Source organism: Patagioenas fasciata, chromosome 1, assembly GCF_037038585.1.
Source record: "Patagioenas fasciata isolate bPatFas1 chromosome 1, bPatFas1.hap1, whole genome shotgun sequence".
NCBI classification, from domain to species: Eukaryota; Metazoa; Chordata; class Aves; order Columbiformes; family Columbidae; genus Patagioenas; species Patagioenas fasciata.
In genome coordinates, this window is record NC_092520.1 from 151,241,952 (window position 1) to 151,264,614 (window position 22,663).

Consider the following 22,663-nt stretch of genomic DNA (forward strand, 5'->3'; position numbering starts at 1 on the left):
TTGATCGTGCTAAACAAGGGAATCTGCTTGTCCAGACAGTATTTATTCTGTAGTTGCTGCAATACTTTTTTGCCAAAGAGCTGGAAACTACAAAGAAACACACTGGATATCCACAGTGTGAGACTGGTTCTCCAGCAAGGTGGAACTCTGTCTGACAGACAGAATAAGGCCACATTTACATTCTGAGTTACGCAACAAAGGCTGGTAGTGGAACCTCTTGAACTCAAAAATGCTTCCTACAAATGGGAAGCCTTGTGTTAACATGGCCCAGTGCAGGGGGACACTGTTGATTAAGCTGGATTAAGGTGTTTTTTCTCAGATGAAAAGTGATTTAACTTCCTTGTGACCAGCAAACAGGAAAAGACTTTGAAGGGGAAAAAAAAAAAGAACAAACAACAAACTGTTGTCAGCTGAGGTACCTCTTTTTGGCTTTATGATCACTGTGCAACCAGGCTTAAATGTTCTCAGAGCAAGTTCCATCAGCTTGTTTCCAGACGTGGTAGGTCCTGAAATAGCAGACATCAGACCTATGACTGGTTCTTCGACCTAGCAGTGCTATTTTGGCAGCAGGCCCAGGGTTAAACGTAACAAGAGTCATTTTCAGTCCTTGCTCTCCTGAAGGTCAGTGGCCCAAATGGTTGGATGTTTGTCTTAGCTGTTTCCAGACAAGGTCTGCATTTTGTAACAATAAGGCAAAATTCAGAGATCCTCATGTTGGCAACCTCTCACAAACTCTAATTAGAAAGTATGTTTTTCCTGAATAAGAATGTCAGGATTTGGTCATCAGTGATTTTTAACTGTTTTGAGTGTTTTGTGTGGGATATTCTTTTGTTACTGCTATAAAGGCTCACTGCTCCATTTTACCTCCAGTGCATGACTTTCACAGGATAGCGCAGCTCATTCTTTGCATTAAGCCTGACTTACTAGAATCACCCATTGCCAGGTGAGACTTTGAGGTTCGTTCATCTGCTTGGGTCACATGGAAGAAGTAGTCTCCATCTTAGCAATAAGGCTAGCTTGCTCTGGCTTGCCAAATGTCTTCTGAGATGAGTCTCCTCCACTCTAAAGCTCCCTTAAAAAGCTATCAGAGAGGTCAGCCACAAATTGGTCCCATTTGTTCTGCCAGACCTCTTTGGCCTTGGCTTTCTCATCCGGTAGCATGGCACTATATCTGTGAGGAGCAGAAAAGTCAGTGTCAGACAGGAGACAAGGGGGCAGCTATTTCAAGATCAGTGACCAAAATGAAAAGGCAGAAAACAGCAACAGATTAACCCTTGCAGGATGTGCTTACACCACACAGAGTAACACAGTGTGAAGACCCCTGAGCTGCTGCTGGCTGGACTCACACTGGGATGAGAAGCATCACAGCTGTATCAACAGCTACTGAATCCTGTGCCATGAGGACCAACAGCTCAGTCTGCAAAAGCTGGTGACTCGCTGGGCAGCACGCAGTGACTAGCACAGAGGAGTCAGCGCTGATGTCACTTTCAGATATCTCCTGGGCTTGGTCCAAAACAGTAGGAAATAAGAGTTATTTGTTGTCTCAGTGGCCAAGCAGTGCCTTGGGATTAGCATGAGGACTGGCATGGGATGCGGCAAACAGTCAAGACTCTAGGAATGTGTGGAAATACCCTGGGCATCATATCTCCAGACTATTTTGGGACATAAATAGTTGTCCGGATAAACAGAAAAAGTGGTTAAACGCACCCAAACTACATGCTGGTAGATGGTTCTCCTGTGTTTCCCCAGTGGGCCATGGCAAAGGCCGGAGCAAGTCAAATTTGGGCAGGAATAGACAGGTAATACAAAATCATAGCATTTCTCCCATACCAAGAACCAGGCGCTAGAAGCAACTTTGCAAAGGATGGAAAAGAGAGGAATAAACTGAGACACTGAGTTAGAGAAAGGCACTCAAGGGCATGGGCAGAGGAGCCTCTGGGATCCCTGTGTCCTGCCCTTGGAGGAGACACACAGAGGAGACTTGGGATTAACAGAAGCCCACTTCATGTGGCAGAGGAGACTCTGGGTCCAAAGTCCATACACAGGGGGTTTCCAGGGAGCATTACTATAGCTAGGTGAGGGAGGTGAGTAACTTACTTTATGGAGTTGAGTGCAAGTTGTTTTAAGGTCCTCAGGTCAGCATTCATCCCTCCAATGGCCATGAACGCTTCATAGAAGTCATAGGAAACTCCCTTTGCCCCAAAGATAGGGGGATCATCAGGACTTATCACAATGGGGTGCCCTTCAGCCATGAGGCTGGCTGCGGGGTGGTTCCGCAAGTCAGCCACCAGCAGCAGGACCTTGGTGGGGAAGAGTGGGAGACAACACCATGTCAGGTCATTGCCATGGCTGTGTTTGCATTGTGGCACCTGTTGCACTGCATACCAGCTACAGCTGCCTGTGTCAGCAGGTAGTCATCAGGAGGAGTCTCCAGAGGGCTGATCAGAGCATGTTAGGTGTTCTGCTCTGAACTGCTGCAAGAGGAGCCTGCTTGTCTCCACTGACTATCCAAGGAGATTGGTTTCTATAATTAGTCACGTAAATCAAAGCCAATGGGGTGAGTAACTTCCGCTTATTTACAACAACTTGACTGTGGACATTTCAGGAATAGTCTTTTGGTTATGTATTTGCCATGACACTTAGCCAAGGGCACCTGGAGCTGGTAGCAGGGTTCTCTTCCTCAAGGCTCACACTGGTACATCTCTACCCCAGAGCATCCTTTCTGCTGCGCCCAGAAGATGATGGGCACTATGCTAATGTGTTGCAAAAGAGTTCCCCCTGGTTATGAATTCTACAAACCCCAAAGACACCCAGTTGCAGTCTCAGCTTCTCAGCCTCTGGCCCTCCTGGCTTTGAAATATTTTCCATTGTATCTCTTGAGGGACCTCCCTGGCTCCAGGCCTCATCTCCACTAGGGAGGACTGCTCTCTCAGGTTCCTCTGGATAGGAATTTAAATGATTTTGAGCTCACTGCATTACAAGCAGTATCTATAAGATACCCATCATGTGTTTACATAGCATACTGCAAGGTAATGTGGTACAAAGGAAACCGAGCCAGCGTGGGTGCAACAAAACATCTAGCTGACCCCAGCTCCCTACTGCTCCTAGCTGCTATGGTAGATCCCATTCCAGTGTCCCAGCCTGAAGACCTAAGCTTTTACCAACATACCTGGTTGGAGATGGGACAGACTTCTACAGGAACATCCCTCTTCAGAGACAACTTTTTGGCTACTGGGTGTTTAATGAGTGCAAGTCCATGGCCAATCCGGCTGGTATTCAGTAGCAAAGCATCCAGCACATTACTGTCTACAGAGGTGCCCTGCCAGTCTGAGCAGAGACAGGTAAGAATCATCGCAGTGCTATAAGGAAATACATCTTCTCAAACTGCTAGATGGTTTTGTTAATAGGTGTCTCAGCCGCAAGGTGAGAGGGTTGCTTATGATCTGAGTTTCCACTTTGCATTTTCAGTGAAATAGGGATTCAAATTTGGCGTGGACATTGCCAAGCATAGAGATACCCGCTCATCTCAACCACCTGTGGATGTGTACAACATTGCTCTTACAGCTAAGCGAATCAAGCTGGTCTCTGTTCATAGTCAAGGGAGACAAGCAATCATTTATGGGGAATGGCTTGTGCATTAAGATGAGATGTATCATGCTTTAGAAGTGCCTGTTTCTGTCTATAGCTTTAAAGGGAGCCTAGGATAACTGCTCCACCTGTAGACATCTTCTCTGTAGATCTCAACATGTAATAAGCATGATGCACTAGTTAGACAAAACTGTCATGCATGGTTAGGATAAATCCCATCCATATGGACTGAATAACATATTTGGAATAATAATACAATGCCCAAGAAATGAAGGGCAGCAATCAGTTGCTTTGATGAGTGTATTCACTTAAGACTGAATTCAGTTAAGGCTGGCTCAGACATTCCTTCACCTTAAAATGCAAAACAATGGTTGAAGAATTCTGCTACTGCTGTGGATGGGAGGTGAGTACTGCTCTGAGGAGGAAATACCTGCGTTGCACCAGCAATAACTCTTGAAGCATGACTCCATGTTACACACAGAGCAAAGATGCTGAGCGACATGATCTCTACAGACAAAAGCAGGGAGCAGGTAGGGGAGGTGCCATGTAGGAATGCTACATCAACAAGCTGATATCGGGAGAAGCATAGGGAAAATTGTTTACACACGTGCATATATACACAAATATCCCTCCCCATCATCTTGATACAGTCAAGCTCGCTGCTTCTATGCTTTGCAAGACTTCTTCCCTCTGCAGACAATAACAGGCCTTGAGTCCTGACACTTACCAGTCTCCCCAGCGTGGAAAAAATAAGGCAAGTTGACCCCCAGAGAGTATGGCATGGTCAGGGCATCCTTCAGGTCCCACAAAGAATGACCTTCATCCTCATCACCAACCTAGGGGAAAGAGGAAAGGTATTTTTGAGCATGCTCTGGAAGATGATGGGACATAAAGCAATGTATCGCTGAGGTGCCAACCATACTGAAATTATAATGCTGATTTTTTCAGGGAATTTTGTCAATTACCCTCAGTAAAATCCTTGGCTGAAGGATTTGCAATTCATTTACAGTGATTTCAGTACAGCAGCAGAGGATCTGGCTCTGGTATAAAACATATGCCTTAGTATACATGTCGTTCTATCACACCTATAGGGGTTAACTTGAAGCCACAGAAGAAATACAGTTACCAGGTCAAAGCCTGCCAGGGTGTCTGGGAAGTGGGTTCTGAGTGCCATGGCAGTGACGACGGCTTCTTTAATCTGGGAAACATTCAGCATCCTAAAGAGCAAGAGAGAGAAAGTAGTGCAGAGGCTCACTCCCATGGGCCTGCCTTGTTTGGGTTTGAGTTGTGAAATGCGACTCTCAGGGGTATTTCCTAAATGCAAGTCGCTCCTGAATCTGACAACCAGCTTCAGGTCTCGAGAGTAACAACAGTAGAAAATTGATATTATGAAAGGTAACCCCTGAATGATCAGGAAATGCCTGGCTAGATCCTGGTCTCCCTTGAGTTGTGACACACTTGTCTAAGATTCACTGGCTTTCCCATCTACCAAGCAGGGAGCACAACAGCATGGAGAGAAAATGTTTAAATGTTTTTTTTTTCCTCTCAACTGTCTTGCTGGGAGGTGCGACAGTAGTTGCTTTTCAAGAGAGTTTTAAATTCAGATTTCTTCCAGCCCTATCGGACTTAAACATCACAGTGCATTTTGTAGACAGACTCTGTCCATACCCAAGCTGGCCAGAGGCAAGCCAGCTCTGAACTGGAAACAGCATCGTGCTGAGCTGGAGTGAGTAAGTGCTGCTGAGAGGTTTGTTATATTTGCTCAGGATCACCTCACATGACTTGGTGGCATCTGGCTGACTTGGAGAACTGCCTTGCGCTCGCTTGCGAACAGCAGCACGAACATACCGTACAAAGGCTGCTGGGAGAACAGCATTTGCAGGGTCCCGCAAGGACCTTTGCAATACCGAGTGCCCATACTCGGGCACTGCTGTCACTGCTTCAGCTTCCACAGAGAGGAGGAGTGTGTCCAGGCTTGGAAAGAGAGCACATGCGGCTCGGACACGCATGCACACAACTCTCCCCTTGCTCATGCCTGCACCCAGGGCAACCAGACACTTGTCTCCTCAGCACACGCCATCAGCTAACCCTGACCACTTTGCACGTACACAGACTTATATAGATTATTTCTCATCCTCAGCCTCTTACACCTGCCAGGGGATGCTTTGGGAGTCAATAGCCTAAGTCTGACAAGGCATGTGGGCTTTGCTAACCAACTGTGGCACTTCAGCCCAGCCCTCAGCATCGCTTCTCCTGGCACTGCCTGGAACCCTCTCTCCCCACCACCACCATAGCATAGCCAGCCACACATAAAACCTCTTAGCCCCACTCAGCTTCTACCTGTGTGCTGCAAATATAATCTTGGCTCCAAGAAAGTCAGGGTGTTCCTTCACAAACTGCCTGGTCACTTCCCGGTAGGTTGCCACAGACCATGATTTATTGTGCTGGGTGCCATCCAGTTCATACACCTGCAGGATGAAAAGCACATGGCAAGCAAAAGTTGGAAGAGATGTTTTCTTGGAAGATGGGAGAAATGAACTGAAGAAAACCTCAGGAGAAGCAATGTGCTACAGTTCTGGCAAAAGGGCAGAAAAAAAACAGTTAAATCTGTGCAGAACATTTTGTTCTTAAAGCCTTCACTGGCTGGCAAGAACCAAGGAGTGGTTTTCCTCCCTTCCGCATGATTCAAGAAACAAGTTTCTCCATGTTCAGACATGGCAAGCAAGTGCCTTTTAGTACTCAGAGAAGATCATGACCTATCACTCACATCTGTATGAAATGTCGGAGCAATTTGCCCAGCTCTATGGCAGCTCACACACACTCTGTGCCTTGTGGTGGCAGACTGTCAGCCAAGGAAGGCTGAAGGCATGAGAGGGCTGAGCCCCCTAAGCTATCAGCTGGACTGGGCTTCTGCTCACCTCTGCCAGAGGTTTGCTCTGTGACCTTGAGCCGTTTCATTTAGTCTTGCCCTGGTTTCCCAGTTCTCTGGCTGCAAACTGGGAAAAATAATCCTTTTGGCATGCTCAGTCTCGTCAACTTACTTTGTGAGTTCCTCATGACCAAGGCTATACACAGGGCTTTTGCCCTGATTATTGCAGAGACATAGACCGTATGTTTCCTGGTTGATACTGATCCATAAGGGCCCTGCCTGGAGTCACTCACAAATGGTGGCTGAAATAATTCCATCCATTCTGTTCTGTTGCTTCTCACCTTTCTTTTCTCCTTCACCCTTCTCCTCTACCCTGTAACTGCTCCACTCCACCTCCTTACTTTCTCTCCAGTGCTGCCCCTCACTAAGACTTTGCACCCCATCACACTGTGGCATCCCCCTTGCAGGCATCAGGAGCTGTGGGGTGGCTACAGATGCTCAGAGGGATTTTTTTTTCCCTGCTGCGACCCATGGGAATGTGAGACTTTACACAGCTGAATTTGCAAACACAGCTGGGTTTGGGGGGATTTTCCACAATGTTTGCTGTTTTGCACTAAATCTCGACTTTAATTTACTTTACTGCAGGGGCCGCTCTTGGTGGACTTTGCTGCAAGGCGAGCTTTTGCAGAGAGTCAGTGCTGTTGTCCAAGCCTTGTAAAGGATCTCCAGCCACACAAGCATCTTGCTATTCCTGTCGCACCCTGCTCACCTCATCTTTAATGTCAAAGCGTTTCCCTCCCCTCTCATCCCAGTTCCAGCCTAGCTGGTACTTCCCTGCCTGCGCTGCCCATCAAGCAGCAGCCTAGCATACTCTAAGCTCCTTGCAGCGCTAAAGTCATAGAGTAGTTTGGGTTGGAAGGGACCTTCAAAGCTCATCTAGTCCAACCCCCTTGCCATGAGCAGGAACATCTTCAACCAGATAAGTTGCTCAGAGCCCCATCCAGCCCAGCCTTGAATGTCTTCAGGGATGGGGCATCTACCACCTCTCTGGGCAACCTGGGCCAGTGTTTCACCAACCTCATTGTAAAAAATTTCTTCCTCCTGTCTACCCTGAATCTCCCCTCCTTTAGTTTAAAACCATTACCCCCTGCCCTGTCTTAACAGGCCCTGCTAAAAGGTCTGTCTCCAAACTACCCGGGCTGTAGGCAGCCCTGCCTATACCTCACAACATGCTGAGCTGCCAGGTGCCAGCAAGCCCAAGGGCTCAGGAGGCTCCCATGCCTGGAACCAGCACTAGCGGCTGGATAGGAAGCAAATGTCCTCTGCCAAGCCTCTCTTCAAAAGGCGTTACAACCATGCATAAGGACTGCCGGTAAATGCAGGGTATCTTCCAGTCAGGCCCACGCACTCCTATCATTGCAGATACTCTTGGCCCGGAAACCTCTGTGACCTGGGGGGATGCCAGCACTCACGCTGTCTCACAGCACAGGAATTTTGACATTGCTGTTGTTTTTTCTTTCTATGTACCCCAGGGACAGATGGTGACTAAGTTCAGAGCAACTGTCTAATGACCAACCCCCAACAAAGTAAGAGGCATATAAGCTGTGTGGTCTTCTCCCCCTCCCTTTTTTTTTTTTTTTTTTCCCTGTTTCAATATACCCTTCTCATCTCAGGCACAATAGAGTGCCAGCCTGCAGCCCTGTCACTGAGCCCTGTTTCTCTATGGGGCCATCCCAGGTCACAACAAGGCAGGGTTAGGCAGCCCTGCTCTCCAGGTGTTGGGGTTACAGTCACAAAGCCAGATAAGCCTCTAAATTTGTCCTATCACCAGCCTGTCTGTTGATGGGGTGGCTGCAGATGCGTGCCTAGCAGCAGCAGTGGTTGCTGGGGTGCAGACATTCATCTGCAGGTGACTGGAACCCACCAGCCATTGCATGTGATGGCGATGATTTAAGGAAGTTGCTGGCAGGCACATTCAGGAGTTGGGCAACCAGTGGGATGTCAGCATGGCTGCTCCATCCACTGGATGCTGTGGTGCCAGCAGCAAGCTGGTACCCACATTCCCATGTACAACCTTCCACTACCACCTGGTCCTTCAGGTGCTGCTGGATGGACCTTGCACAGCAGCTTCGTTTCCACTGCAATGGACTGTTAAGAACTTGGAGATGGATGGGGTAGTGAGGTGCAGCAGCCCCAGTTAATTTCTTTTGGCAAGGAATCTGCCTCTCTGACAGAGCTCATACTCCCATGCTGCCCCGCTTGGAGCTGGTCTGGAGAACTGTATGGAAAAGGTACACCTGTAGGGTCAAAATTGTCACTGGGAAAGTGGGAACAGGTGAAGAACCGTGGTGGAGTCTGCTGGTGCTTGGGAAGGCATCAGGGCAGTATGTGATTGTAGGACAGTCTCACCATCTCCAGATGACATGCAAGGAGAAAGGTCTAAACTATTAACAAGAGATTTTAGTGTTAGTGGTGGTGAAAAGAGCAGTTCATACTTCACATAGCCAAAATTTTAGGTTGTCTGCAAACTGTGGAAGGCTGTGCTTTGCCAAGCAGCTTACTAGCCTGTTCGGATAATTCATTCTGAAAATAGCTGTAGATTCAAAATAACAGAACTCTTCCAGAACAAGTCCCTATTCAAGATGGGAAATTGTTCCAGAAGAGCTTCCACAGAACAGGTGATTTTGGTGAAGACTAGCCAAGATGCATCTTCCCAACCAGCAAGATTTCAAACCAGCTGCCAGTCAGACTGTACAATGCAGTCTTGTGCTGTTGCTGCAGTAAGAACAAAGTATCTCTCCCTTTCAAGCCCTTGCCTATGCAAATCTCAAACAAAGACCTTTGAATATGATCAAGGTTTTCCAGCATCCTTAGAAGGGCAAGTATGCAAACATCCAAAAACTGAATTCAAGATAGGGCTTGAGAAAAGCTATGGAGAAGTAAGGATTTAAAAGAATACTAGAGAAGCCAAAAAATACATACCGGAGGCAGGATAGCTCTTATCTCAACATACTGTATGTTATCTTCATAGAGCTCCAGCAATCCCTGGTAGAAATAGGCCTTGAAGACGGGTGCATAGCAGATAAGTCCAGAGGCAATGAGAAAGACTTCTTCAAATCTTTTCCAAATGAAAGTCTGAGAAGGGTAGGCCAGCTCGGGGGCATCTGTCACAAGGGTCAGGTTTCTCAGCAAGCTGTAGAAAAAGGTAAAGGGAAGAGGAAGAATGAGGATAAAAACAACTAAACCAGCTTTCAGCATTCAAAGAGACACTGGCTGGCAGATGGGTGTTTGTTACAAGAGGAAATAGGATTCCTCCAAGACAGGTGTGAGTTTTATTTTCAGAGACCAAGCTTTGCGGATGTGGGACTCTGACCACATGCTCTGGGGTGCAGCAGGGCAGCAGCTCTGCTGAAGGAGGCACGTGGGTTTTGGGCAGGACCAAGAAAAGGTGCAAAGCCATTCCTGCCACAATAGGAGCCAAATACCTATCTTTGAGCCTGTTGACACTGCAATACATATAGGCGTAAAAATGACTGGTGCAACTAGGAAGCATTCAGGTCATTTTTCTGCCACCTCTATTTACTCCTCTAGTGGCTGGTACACATAATGACTGTACCCTTTGACAGGTAAAAACTCACATGCTGCATATTCAGCTACAAGCTGGGTAAGACTAGATGTTCAAAGTACCCATCTCTTCCTTTTTTGAGGGAAAAATCTAAAGGAGTAATGGAGTTATAAAAGGAAGTATGTTGGTTTTATATGATTAGAATTGTTTTATCTTACCCAGGGGTATCCTTAATCCAAAACCAGACTAGTACATTACTCCTGCAGACTGTATTTTCCCAAACATCTTCAATGCATGTAAAAAGTTACGACTTTATCACTACCTAAAGGCCGATGGAGTCTGTGGGAGATGCCATGCACTGGGCCACCACCAACCTGCTTACTAAGCCTGTAACTTGCCCTGGTACATTTGTGTTGTCAAAATATGTAATCTAATATAAGCAGGGGGAAAATGATTGTCAATCAGAAATCCTTTCCTCCCTCAGAGAAACAAACATGATATCCTGCCTGCCTTGCTGATAACTTCTTCAGAATGCACTGGTGGGAAACAACTGATAAAAATCACAGGTCCTGGCTTTTCCTTAGTGGGACAGAAACATATTTATTTTCTCCATAGACTCAGCTGGCGTATAAGCCTCTTTCAGAAATGCAGAGGCGGAGGGTGGTTTTATCAAGCAGAGTTTAAGGGAGCCAGTAATTGCAAGACTATCTAGTTGGAGGTGATGGCTTGCATTTAGGACAGAGCGAGCATCTGCCACAACGCTGTCCTCTGACAAGCTGATAGCCTTCATCCCACCCAAAGCCTTGCCTCAGCAACAGCTCGCCTCCCTCTGCCAGTGGCCACCTCAAGAAGAGTTTGTAATAAATTTCTTAGGCCATGGGTGGGCAAACTGAAGCCATCACAGCAAGCTGTAGAGCCGGCTGCTTGCACATAGATGGGTTTACCAGTCTGACCATGCCTGATGTTTATCTAGTACTGGAAGGCTAAGCAGGTTCAGACAGAAATACTTTTGACCGTGCTTCATCCTTCAATCAAGTATATTGTTCCCCTCTATAACAGCTACAGATCTTTAATAATGTTTTGTATTTGATGTCTTGCCCCCCATCCTCACACAGCAATCTGCTCTATTATATGGGAGAGGTGAGTTTGATTTGTGCTCTTATTATCTTCTTCCAGGAGGCTTCTGTGGATGGAATTAAAAACCTCCCTCCCACAGACATGAAATGTGATCTGGTCCAAACTCATAAACTAAGACATGAGTCCCTCCATCCTGCCCATAAAACAGACCCTGTTCCCCCAGCATCTGCCTGCTCTTTTGCACTCTAAGGACCCTCTTCCAGTGGCTGCTGTTTCGTTTCTTCTTCACTCTCTTAATTTCTTTGCTTGAAACAATTTTAGAAAGCAAAACTCTACATAAAGAGATGCTCTTACCACATTAAGGATGAGATTTTACATGCTCAACAGTCAGAAAAACTCAGAGTTAAGGTTTCCACAGCAACTTGGGTTCTGCCCTCATGTGCTTTACAATAAGGGCTGTGGTGCCATTTTCACAGGACACTGGGCAACCCCAGCTCCTGTTTAGTAATCCGTGCAACCAAAGGCGATTGAGCTGGACCATGGCAGGGGTGGGCAGCATTTCAGGAAGGTGGTGGGGAGCACACGGAAGTGGGAAACACCGTAGCATCACCCTAGAAACCAGGAATGCAGGGAGCATCTTGAAGGTGCCGATCCAGCTGCCAGAGCGGAGATGGTGTGCTGCAGCTTGGTGGGGAGGGGAGAGGAAGTTTCGTGTGGGAAGAGCTGGGGAAAGCAGACTTTTCCACTCCTTTCCTGGCCTCAGCCCTGGCCGAAGGGCAGCTCCCACCAGACACACACGCCGGCGGAGAGCACCTGCCTGAAGACGAGAGCCGAGCAGGGCTGTTCCCACCAACCCTGCAAGCACCAAGGGAAAAACCTCCCCATGGATCAAAAGGCTGTGCAAGCCTGTTCTCGCCACCCTGCACAGCATCGTTTCAGATAAGGATGGGTGGTTAGTCAGGCTCCCACCGCTTTCTCCCATTGTCCTGTGAGAACTCGGCTCCTCCAGCAATGAGTCCGCACAGGGCTTTGCTCCCTGCCTTTCAAATCTAGTTGTACAAACTTCTGGCTGTTTACTTAGCCTATGCTCTTGGGCTAGAAACAGCAATAAATCCCCACACCACCCAGCTCCTAAAAGCACATAAATCAAATAGTGGGGTTTTTTTTTTTTTTTTAATCATCCCCTTCCCTTTGAGACTGATTATTGATCCCTGTAACTATTGAAGATTTATAGCATAATAGTGATCCATCCTTGATAACTGGATAATTCCTACAGGTTCAGGGGCTTTTGCCATCAGTAGCTCATGCAGATGAAGCAAAGCTTCATAAATGCATCTTTTGCTTCTTTTCTGGAATGGGCCCTCACCAGTGATCAGGTGCAGACTACAAATAGCCTTCCATGTCATGTCATATATGCACTGAACGATGTTATTGCAATGCATATGCCCAAAGGGGCACAGCTAAAACGACCAGCTAAGGCTTATTTATTTTCAACTGTGGTTTTGCTTTCTCTTTTCCCATTTCTTTTTCCCCCATTTTGCTTTCTCCCACTATATAATGCAGAAGCAAACGGTTTTGTCACCTTGTTTTTAAAGAGATTCTTTTTCCTGCTTCTCTTTCTGTTCTTGATGGGTAATTATACCCCTCTCCTCACCGTAGTATCTGAATGTCTTCCAGTGGTGCATTAAATAGTGTGACTAACATCTGTCACATGTGGTTCATTCACTTTCTCTCTCTCTGTCGTCCCCTCTTCTTCTCCCCAAGGGGAGACTTGTAGCAGGAGCAGAGTGCTTTGTTTCTGTAGTGGGTTTTTATTCTTTTTTTCTTTTTTTTTCCCCTTGTAATGCACACACTGCCGTATTTTTCCGTTAGATAAGGCAGTCGGAGGACACAGAGGGGAAGGTGATGGAGGTCCAGGCAGCCCTGAGTTCCCAGGGGAGTTGTCCCCGCAGGCTTGGCCATGGTGTCAGCTCCCTCACAGATGACTTCATCCTGGTGATGGAGAGCTCGGCTGGGCCGCTGGAGCTGTGCTGCCGGGGGGCACGGCCTTAATCCCCGGGCTGCTGCTGGGAGGGTGTGGGGTGGTATTTTACAAATATCTGGAATGTCAGTGCTGTTTCCCTAAATATCTAGGGACATGCTTGTTGTGAGATCTCGCTTTGGAGACAGTGGCCGCTATGTTGCATCTTGAGGAACAAAATGGTATTCTCCTATGTCATAATTGATTGTGAAGTAAATAAGCAAGGATTATTTTTTCTTTTAACTCTCACGGCAACATTCCTTTCTTTTCTCCGTCTCTTGGCCCACGATCTCCTGACTCTCGTAACAGCATCCTTTTGGAAGCTTACCAGGAAAAGAATACTCCAGGGTCTTGGCCTATAACTCATGTGTTTTGAATAGGAATGATTAAACCTTCTTTTGAGGGAAACAAACAAAAAGACTTCCTTCCAACACACTCACACAGATGTATATGTACCTAAAAATGCAAACAGCAAGAATGCAATGCAGATACCTCTCCCCCTCAGCCCTTCCTGGTCAGGAATGCAGTAAGGTGAAGGAGGTGCAGCCTCTCGGAAACACTTCCATTGTTCCCTTCACATTCGCTGATCCACCCCGTCTCACATGAGAGCCCTTCCCTGCTTGCCATATTCCCTTGATACTTCCTTGAAACCACCCAACTATCCATCCGTTCCTTCCTCTGACATCTGCTTTCCCTCAGCTTGTCAGTGCTCAAGGGCAAAGAGGAGTGCAGGGAAGAGGTAGCCTGGGATGCACATGTTCAAGAGACTGGGAGAGTTTCCAGAAACTGAGAAGCAGAACAGATTGGGGCCTATTCCTGGCTAGAGACCTATTTCCAGACGGCCAAAAAACATTCCTAACCCCTAGACTAGTACCCGGGGATTAGAAGAAAATAGGAGGGGAAGTACCACAATGTGGCTGTTGTTTGTGTGTTTGCACATTATGTGCAGTGGCTTCTCTGCAAATTTGTGGTCATGAGCACAGAAGGGCAAGAAATGAAGGACAACATATTAAAATGAGTAAGTCTGAGCACCCAGGATTCAAGAGTTTTACATTTGTACTTGGCTCTGGCATGTGTTTGCTAAGGAAAACACTTAATTGGTCTCTGCCTCAGTTTCCCCTCTTCCCTTGGGGACACCCTTGTAGTAGGGTCTGTCTTGTGTCCCTGTGCCTGCCACTCTGAAGTCTTGCTCTGACTTGTGGCTGCTATGCTTGGTTGGACAATTAATACAAAAGAAGAGGAACTTGATAATACTGCCTCTGAAGTCGTGTTCCCAAACAGGACCGTAGGGAACCAGATGATACACAGCTCCACCCTCCTAGGTGTATAGGATGCCATGGACCCTAGCCTCAGCCAGAAGGGGATGTCATGCTACAGAAACACCACTGAAAACAAATACAACAGAGGGCTATTCCTGAGACAGTTCCGAAATACCCAGTGCAATTGCTCGGGCTTTAGGGAAGTGAAGCTGCTTCAAAATCTCTTGCACATTATTTATGGGCCTCCTGGTGTTTTTTTCCTCATCATCACTCCCAGTAGAAATGGAAGGGAGCTAATGGGGAATCAGTTCTATCTGTGGAAGATGTAGATAAGTGACTTCTCACTGGATCTTATTTCTTCCATCGCATGTCGGGGCATTCGAGCCTCAGGTTATAAAAGGTCAAGAGCACTGGGTCTGGCACTACCTTCTCTTTCCCTTCTGGAACTGCTCAGACCTCTGTAGGAGATGGGTGGTAGGTGCCCTGGAGACTCAGCTCCCTCTGCTCTGCCCCTGGCTGTTGTTGGGGAGGGAAAGCAATACCATGCTAAAGGTCTGGCAGCTCCTCAGCTTCCCAGCCTGACCTCCTTCCCAGATCTGTAGGGCTTAGAGCCCAGACAGCTTCCACATGGAGGCCATACAAGCTCCCAAAGAGTTAAAAGGTCTCTATTTAAAAGCACACACCCTCACTGAAGAGCACTACAGTAAAACTCATCAAATTTCACTTAGGAAATGCTGTATCTAGGGTCCACCTCACCTGAATCCAGCCTTCTCCTCATGTGTTGGCATGGAGATACTGTCTTTAATTACATGACACCCTACACAATTTTTTTGCATGGGACCCAGCCCCTGGAGCGCCATGGATGACAGTGCCCTGTGAATGGATCATTACTCAATATTTTCCTTTGTCCTCATCACTCAGTGTCTGACTTCATGCATTATTTAGTGTGCTCTCTCCAGCCCCCTGCACACCATGCAGAACTACATGCTTCCTCCTGGCCTTTTGGCAGGACTTTGTCCCAGGATCAATGGCCCCGGGTTGAGGAGAAAGGGCTTCCTCTTCCTGACACCACCAGCTGGAGGGGGAGCTAGGTTATTCCCACCCGCCTGTAAGTGATTAAATGGTAGGTAGCTGCTGAGCAGCCAGCTAACACCTGGTCCTGATAAAAAGTCTGCCAGCAGTTGTGGTAGGAGCTGCCTGCAGGGAGAGGAGCTTGTGCAAGGTGGTGAGTGATGCCTTGGGGAGCCATCTGAAGTGTGAGTTCCTGGGCAGCTATAGGAGGCCTTGCCTGCAAGGGGAGAAGCTCTGTTAGCAGCCTGGCATTGGTGGGGAGGGAGGTGCTATCGGGCAAAGGACCTGTGTGTAGGGTTCATTGCCTCAGCCAGTGCCCAGGCTGAGACCAAACCCTTTGCATTAGGGCAGGAGGGTAAGTCATGGTTCCTTGTGTCCAAGGGTCCTGTTGGGACTGAGTCCTTCATGCTTCAGTGTGGTGGGTACCAGTGGGTTTCGAAGGGAGTCCTCAGAAAACAAGGATGGTGTTTAGATGAGGAGGCTGGGTTGGTTGTGGTTTTGTTTGGTTTGTTTGTTTATTTTGCTAGTGCAGTAACTTTAACATGATTAGTTTGCCCAGCTTCTTGCTCTGAGGCGAAGTAATGACTTTACAAATTACTTCTCTGCTGTTGAGAAGAGCCTGTTTCTCAGCTACCTGAATTCCTTGTCCTGTTCATGGGTACCTCAATGGATGAAATTAGGTCTTTCACTACAAAGTTTTGTCCCTTGCTGGAGGTACATTCAGCCTGGATGCTGAGGAGAAATAGGGACAGGTCACATAGATCCGCTTAAATTATTGTCTTCAACATATCTGTGCAAAGGACCAGAGTGAGGGTACACAGAAAACTTCAATTTTGGTGATCTCTGACTCTGGTGTGCTGCAACCCACAAGCTCTTATATTGCTATGTGCTTGCTTTAGGTACACAATGATTAGGGCTCTGGAGCACCTCTCTTATGAGGAGAGATTGAGAGGGCTGGGTCTGTTCAGCCTGGAGAAGGCTGAAAGGGGATCTTATCAATGATTATAAACATCTCAAGGGTGGATGTCAAGAGGATGGGACCAGACTCTTTTCAGTGGTGCCCAATGATAGGATGAGGAGTAACAGACACAGACTGAAATATAGGAGGTTCCATCTAAATGTGAGGAGAAAGTAAATGAGAAAGTTGGACGAGAATGATCCTGCTGGCTAAACAATGCTGTTATGAAGTGTTGTCAGGCTTGCAATCCCTCTTCACTCACCTGCTATCAAACTCAGTCACATTGTGCAGTTGTTTTCGGTAAGTCTCCAGCAAAATCCACTGGGAGCACTGGGCTGGCACTGGGTGAGGAGGGTGAGGCTTGGAAAAGCGAAACCGAACGGTGCCCATGTGTGTGAAGCAGATGTAGCAGTCAGGGAGGTAGGTAGCATTGTACACCAGCCAGTCCACGCTCAGGATGGCATAGTCATGCAGGTGTAAGACAGCACCTGGCGGGAGGAAAAGTATATCCTAATGAGACAAGGCAGCTGAGAAGAAGGAACTGAGGCTTAATGTGATAATAGTTTGAGTTTGCCCATCCAGGGGCATCTGGAAATGCTTCTAGATGTCTGAGTGACCTCTCCCAGCAGAGACTGTGCAGCTGCTCTGCCTCCCCTATGCTGGGGGATGTGGCCCCCTCCACATCAAACGCGGGGCAGGCAGAGCGTGACAGCTCCCTGGGAGTGGAGGGAGGTGGGAAATCAATAGGGAGCTCTACTTCTCCACTGGGATGGAAAATGCTCTGAGTTATTAAAGGCTGTGAGCTGGCTCAGGCCCCACTGATTTAAAGAGGAACTCACACAGTAGGCAGCAGTTTACAAGGCATGCTAGCTGACTGGCAAACCTGAAGCAAGCCTCTGTATCCAGTTTCTTTGAACCCCAGCCTCTTTTTTTTTTTTTTTTTTTTTTTTTTTAAACATCTAGACTGTGTCTCTTCTTTTATCTCTTTGAAACTCTTGCACACATCCAGATCCCAGACCATGACACAATGGGGAATTGCACTCAGGTGCAGAAGTACCATCTACTTCTATCCCTTATCAAAAGCATGCTCACTAGCATTGTACATCTGCTGCTGGCTGGCACCAAGGGCCTTTAGAATGCTCCGTTATTGTGCAGTATGTTGGCAACTGCCTGTCTTCCTGGCAGAGGAAGCATCCTCTGCATGCTCACCTTCTTCAGCCCATCCTTTTGTTTTGCTAAATCTCTCCTTTTGCAGAGACTTCTTACATTATTGGTGCTTGAACTAAACTTCACAGTCGTTAAAGGAAGATACTGTGAGAGCTAAAGTCTTACAGATGTGTATTTTGTTAGTCTAGGGGAGACCTCATAGTCAAAATAGTTTTGATGCCCTTAGGGGTAAAGGGAGAATGTGAGTAGGAGGAACAAGACAAAAGACTGGTATGCATGTGACATTAGACAAACTTTGAGACTATATAGTGGGCTAATATAATACAGACTATAATGTCTATAATATCTCACTACAAAGAATCTCACTGTTAAGATGCTGAGCAGCTATTGTTACTGCTCTCACCAGAGCTAGTGTGACAGAATGGGCATGGTGCAGATATCTAGATCTTACACTCCTCTGTCTGGCAATGCCACCCTCTTTCCTATGTGAGCAGCAATAGAAATTACAATAGTGCTTGAAGCATCAAACATTTCCCAGGGGCTCTGATCAAGACTGAGGCCTCTAAGACAAGGTCCTACTCAAGTAGTTGCAAGGATATCTGTCATCTTAGCCCTAAAACCTTACAGCTATTGCAAAGGATTCTGAGAACCCATTTTAGCATCTCCTGGATTGAAAAGGGGTTTTTTTGTTTGTTTTGATTCCTCCTTGGTATCAAAGATACTTCATTGAAGAGAGGGGTACTTTAAAATTCCTTACTATTCAATTTAGCAATGAAAGGGTAATGGTAACTCCGACATCCCAATCATTTATGGTAACAGATTAGGATACTGCAAGCCAGGGATCCCCATCCCACACCAGAGGCTGGGAGGGAGAAGCTGGGAGGTGATGAAGATGGCTCTTAGCCATGTGCCAGTGTCACAGCCTTACAGGTGAAAAATGCTTCTGTGGAGATGACTCCCAGATCCTCCAAAGCAGGCAACCAACCTGTTTTCAGGCAGCCACATGAGCAAGGCCATTGGACCCTGCATCTAAAGGGGGACTGCCTGGAAGGGTGGACACAGCGATCAGAGACACTGGAATATTGGCAATATCTGCTGCGTCTCCTATCATGCTTAAAGAAAGCACCTTGTTCAAATGCTTCCTTATTGAACCAGAGATGCAGGGGAAGAAGCTAGTCAGGTAGAAGTCAAGGCTTTCCTTCTGGGATCAGCTCAGCCTCCTGCTTCTCTACTGAACTGTCAGCAGCTCAGGGACATGGAGACAGCAGGCTTCCTGCTTCACAGCCTAGGTGGCTTGGATTTCCACTTGACTAAAAATACCCTCCACTCCTTTTCATCACAACCCGTAGTATTGAGCTTTCAAATGCTGCCTTGTCCCAGGCTGCTCGTCAGAGGATAAACAGGGTGATGTGACAAAGGTATTGGGCAATCTCATGCCATTAGATAATCTATAATGTTTCAAATGCCTTAAAAACTATGCCTGTGCTGCAGTGTGCAGAAGCACCTTTTGGTATAGGGCATGGCAGCCCATTAGAACATAACTTGCTGCTCAACAAGGAAGAAATGACATCTCTAAACTGAAGACAAGAGGAGACAAAGCACAGACTTTGACTTCAACATGTGAAAAAATTTGCAGTGTTGGAGGTAGTGCTTTCCCCCTTTGGTGTCCCCAGACTTTCCAGTAGACTTCGAGGCCTGCTACAGAACCACATCCACAAACATTTTTTGGGGAGTACAGCACTTTTGACTGAGAAGTGGACTACAACAAGGTTGGTAGCATCTCTGTAGTATGTGTGAAAGAAGCAAAGGCACTGGCTGCAACATGCTGAACAAATATGAGTGTCAGTGACGTCTTGTTGGCTTGGCTTCCTCTGCCATTTCTCCACACTTGAAAGGCTGAAGCATCCATATTGTAAGTTATAGCAAATGCTACAATTGCTGGAAGTGTGTATTCATCCAATCCATCCCCCTCTTCCTCTCTTCCCCTGCCCTGTCCCCAACCTCAGAGGCAGGGTTCTTCCTGGAACCCATCAAGGACTGTTTACAGCTCTTGTAAGCATGCCTGCAACCAAAGGTCTGCCACGTTTGTCCCAGCTCTGGCACAGAAAGCAAAAGGCGAAAGGAGGATGAATAAGATGAGCAACCCTTAGGCCAAGCCTACCTTTTGGCATGCGCTTTAAGATGCTGAAGACCATGCTCTGATCAATGAGGCCTTTTGCCCGAAAGAAGTGCATGCTTGGAGGAAACTGTCCTGTACTCATGGCTGTTGCAACCTCCTTCTTCTTGAGGTTTACGAGCTTTGTACTGAGCTGCTGTTCCTGTGTACTCAGCACCACATTGCCACCAGTCTGATGGGCTTTCTCCTCCTGCATTAGGGAATCCCGGTCATGCCACAGTGGAGTGGGAAGGCAGACGGGAACCAAATTGAGGAGAAGGTATGCCAGCCTTATGTCTTGTCCAGTTGGAGGCTTCATTGTGGTGCTGCACCTGAGGGGGAATAGAATCACAGAATATTAGGGATTGGAAGGGGCCTTGAAAGATCAAGTAGTCCAATCCCCCTGCCAGAGCAGGAACACTTAGATGAGGCTACACAGAAACATGTCCAGGTGGGTTTTGAATGTCTTCAGAGAAGGAGACTCCACAACCTCCCTGGGCAGCCTGTTCCAGTGCTCTGTTACCCTCACTGAGAAGAAGTTTCTTCTCAAGTTTAAGTGGAACCTCTTATGTTCCAGCTTAAACCCATTACCCCTTGTCCTATCATTGTTTGTCACCGAGAAGAGCCTGGCTCCATCCTCGTGACACTCACCCTTTGTATATTTATAAACATTAATAAGGTCACCCCTCAGTCTCCTCTTCTCCAAACTAAAGAGACCCAGCTACCTCAGTCTTTCCTCATAAGGGAGATGCTCCACTCCCTTAATCATCTTTGTTGCCCTACGCTGGACCCTCTCCAGCAGTTCCCTGTCCTTCTTGAACTGAGGAGCCCAGAACCGGACACTATTCCAGGTGTGGTCTCACCAGGGCAGAGTAGAGGGGAAGGAGAACCTCTCTCGAGCTACGAACCACCCCCCTTGTAATACACCCCAGGATGCCATTGGCCCTCTTGGCCACAAGGGCACAGTGCTGGCTCATGGTCATCCTGCTGTCCACCAGGACCCCCAGGTCCCTCTCCCCTACACTGCTCTCTAATGGATCATTTCCCAACTTATACTGGAACCTGGGGTTGTTCCTGCCCAGATGCAAGACTCTACACTTGCCCTTGTTATATTTTATTAAATTTTTCCCTGCCCAACTCTCCAGCCTGTCCAGGTCTTGCTGGATGGCAGTGCAGCCTTCTGGCATGTCAGCCACCCCTCCCAGCTTGGTGTCATCAGCAAACTTGCTGATAGTACACTCTAGTCCCTCATCCAAGTCATTGATAAAATAATAAAAGAAAATTGGAGCACTAGCAGAGGTCAGGTGACATCTTAGCTGTGACTCACTGGGACATTAAACTGCTGGCCCATCTTGCAGAACTAGTGGGTTAATTGGATGTTCATTACTGGGGGAACATCTAGTACCCATGTCCCGTGTATTTAGGATTGTTTACTCATGCACTCACCATAATGCTGTCTGCACAGAACAAGATTGTAGGGAGGAGATACTACTCCCCAGATTGGGCTGACAGCATGTCACGCAGACCTGCATTGTGGTGAAGGTCTTGTCCTGGAACAGGGGATTGGCGAGGTCAAGACTCTGGCTTGCAAGATGGTGTGGAGCCCCCTCAGAATAAGAGGTGCTAGTGACAGGGTGGCAGCCATGCTGCCAGCATCCCAGGGTGGGAAATAGGGAGGCATTGCAGTTGAAGTGCTTTGGGTTGTGCTTTGAGTTTTTGCTTGAGCTAAAATATCCTGATTTCTGACACTTAAGACATTGTTGCACCCCTATTGCATATTCCAGCTATTGGAGGGGTTAAGATACAGGCAGAAAACCCCCCTGCAGTGACAAAGATATGTCCCTTCCTTGCAATCCCAGAACAAAGAGGGCAGAAGGGGGACTGTGGGAGTAGTGAGACATCACAGGAGACAGGCATATGTGAACTTGGAGAACTCTGCCCTTTCCCAAAAAAGCACAGCTGTAATATAATCCTTCCACACCAGGCTTTAGTGACTCTCCACACCAGCCTTTACAGACCAAAGCAGTCTGGGGAAAGGTTCACCATTTGAAATTGAATTATTTTATAAGTCCCTGCCTGCACATGTGCCTTCTGCTTCCAGCCTCTCCTCCACCCCTGAGTCCACAAGGATGCCCTCACCCCCATCAGTGGGTCCCAGGAGATGAAGGCATTCTGGGGGAGCAATCTGCTGAGAACAGAGCAAGGGTAGACACAGCTACACATCAGGCCTGAGTCTGAACTTAGAGAAAGAAACATCCTAGAAGGTGCTATCTTATCCATGGTGAGACTGACTCACTTACTGTTAACTTTCCTCCTCCTTGCATCCAGAGCCCATCCAGCTGCCGTTTGAGAGAGCAGGGAACAGTTATCTCCCCTGCAAGCCGGCACTGTCCCAGCAAAGATAAAGAGGCAGGATCCGTCCCGGCGATGCAGAGCGAGGCACCCGCCAGCGCAGACAGTTCCTCTTCCTGTGCCGCCGCTCCAGCTTGCTCGGCTTTTATTTATCCGCGGCCCTACTGCTTCATGAATATATAAAAAGGAGGAGGAGGCAGGGGAGGTTATGAGAAAGCAGGACATAGGCGCCTGGACAGGTGGCTGAAGGAAGCTGGGCTGCGAACAGGGAGGCGAAAGCAGCGGGGTCTGCGATGTGAACCTCTCCAGCTCCCACGCAGAGTAGAGTTGGACTCTTTAACCCGTTATTGCCTGCCTGTGAGGCGATCTGGGCATGTCTGTGCAGCCCTCCCACATACCCTGATATGCATACACAGCTTTTACATGTCCTAGAAAAAATGCTTGGGCACACATTCCAGTATGGGGAAACTTTTTCAGGCTGCCCCAGGAATACGCGTGAGCTTGGGTATCTAATCTGATGTAGAACACTGCGCATTTAGGGCTAACAACACTGCAAACTGTACTTAATAACAGCTTCTTATC

The 22,663-nt window shown here is 47.5% G+C and overlaps 1 protein-coding gene across 2 annotated transcripts; it reads right to left on the reverse strand.

Moving 5' to 3' along the window:
- Positions 1-403: 403 nt before the first annotated feature.
- On the reverse strand, positions 404-22,339 carry ADA2 (adenosine deaminase 2). 2 transcript variants are annotated; one of them, XM_065845439.2, is made up of 10 exons: positions 22,026-22,339; positions 19,736-20,061; positions 16,670-16,895; positions 9,440-9,650; positions 5,929-6,056; positions 4,715-4,805; positions 4,316-4,424; positions 3,170-3,327; positions 2,098-2,300; positions 404-1,171 (listed from the first exon to the last, which is right to left on the reverse strand). In XM_065845439.2, the coding sequence occupies exons 1-10, from the start codon at positions 22,304-22,306 to the stop codon at positions 1,063-1,065; spliced, it is 1,842 nt and encodes a 613-aa protein (XP_065701511.2). In that variant the 5' UTR covers positions 22,307-22,339; the 3' UTR covers positions 404-1,062. The 2 variants fall into 2 exon arrangements, with proteins under 2 accessions (XP_065701511.2, XP_065701503.1); XM_065845431.2 differs by having other exon boundaries at positions 22,030-22,166.
- Between the last annotated feature and the right edge of the window lie 324 nt (positions 22,340-22,663).

What these genes read in the sequence shown, in the direction of transcription:
- ADA2 (XM_065845439.2), bottom strand. Translation starts at nt 22,306, where the DNA reads ATGTCCTGCTTTCTCATAACCTCCCCTGCCTCCTCCTCCTTTTTATAT. An exon ending in TAAGAGCTATCCTGCCTCCG is followed by an intron (nt 6,057 to 9,439) that starts GTATGTATTTTT and finishes TTCATCCTGCAG; the next exon opens with GTGTATGAACTGGATGGCAC. An exon ending in TCTGTCCCATCTCCAACCAG is followed by an intron (nt 2,301 to 3,169) that starts GTATGTTGGTAA and finishes TTCCCCACCAAG; the next exon opens with GTCCTGCTGCTGGTGGCTGA.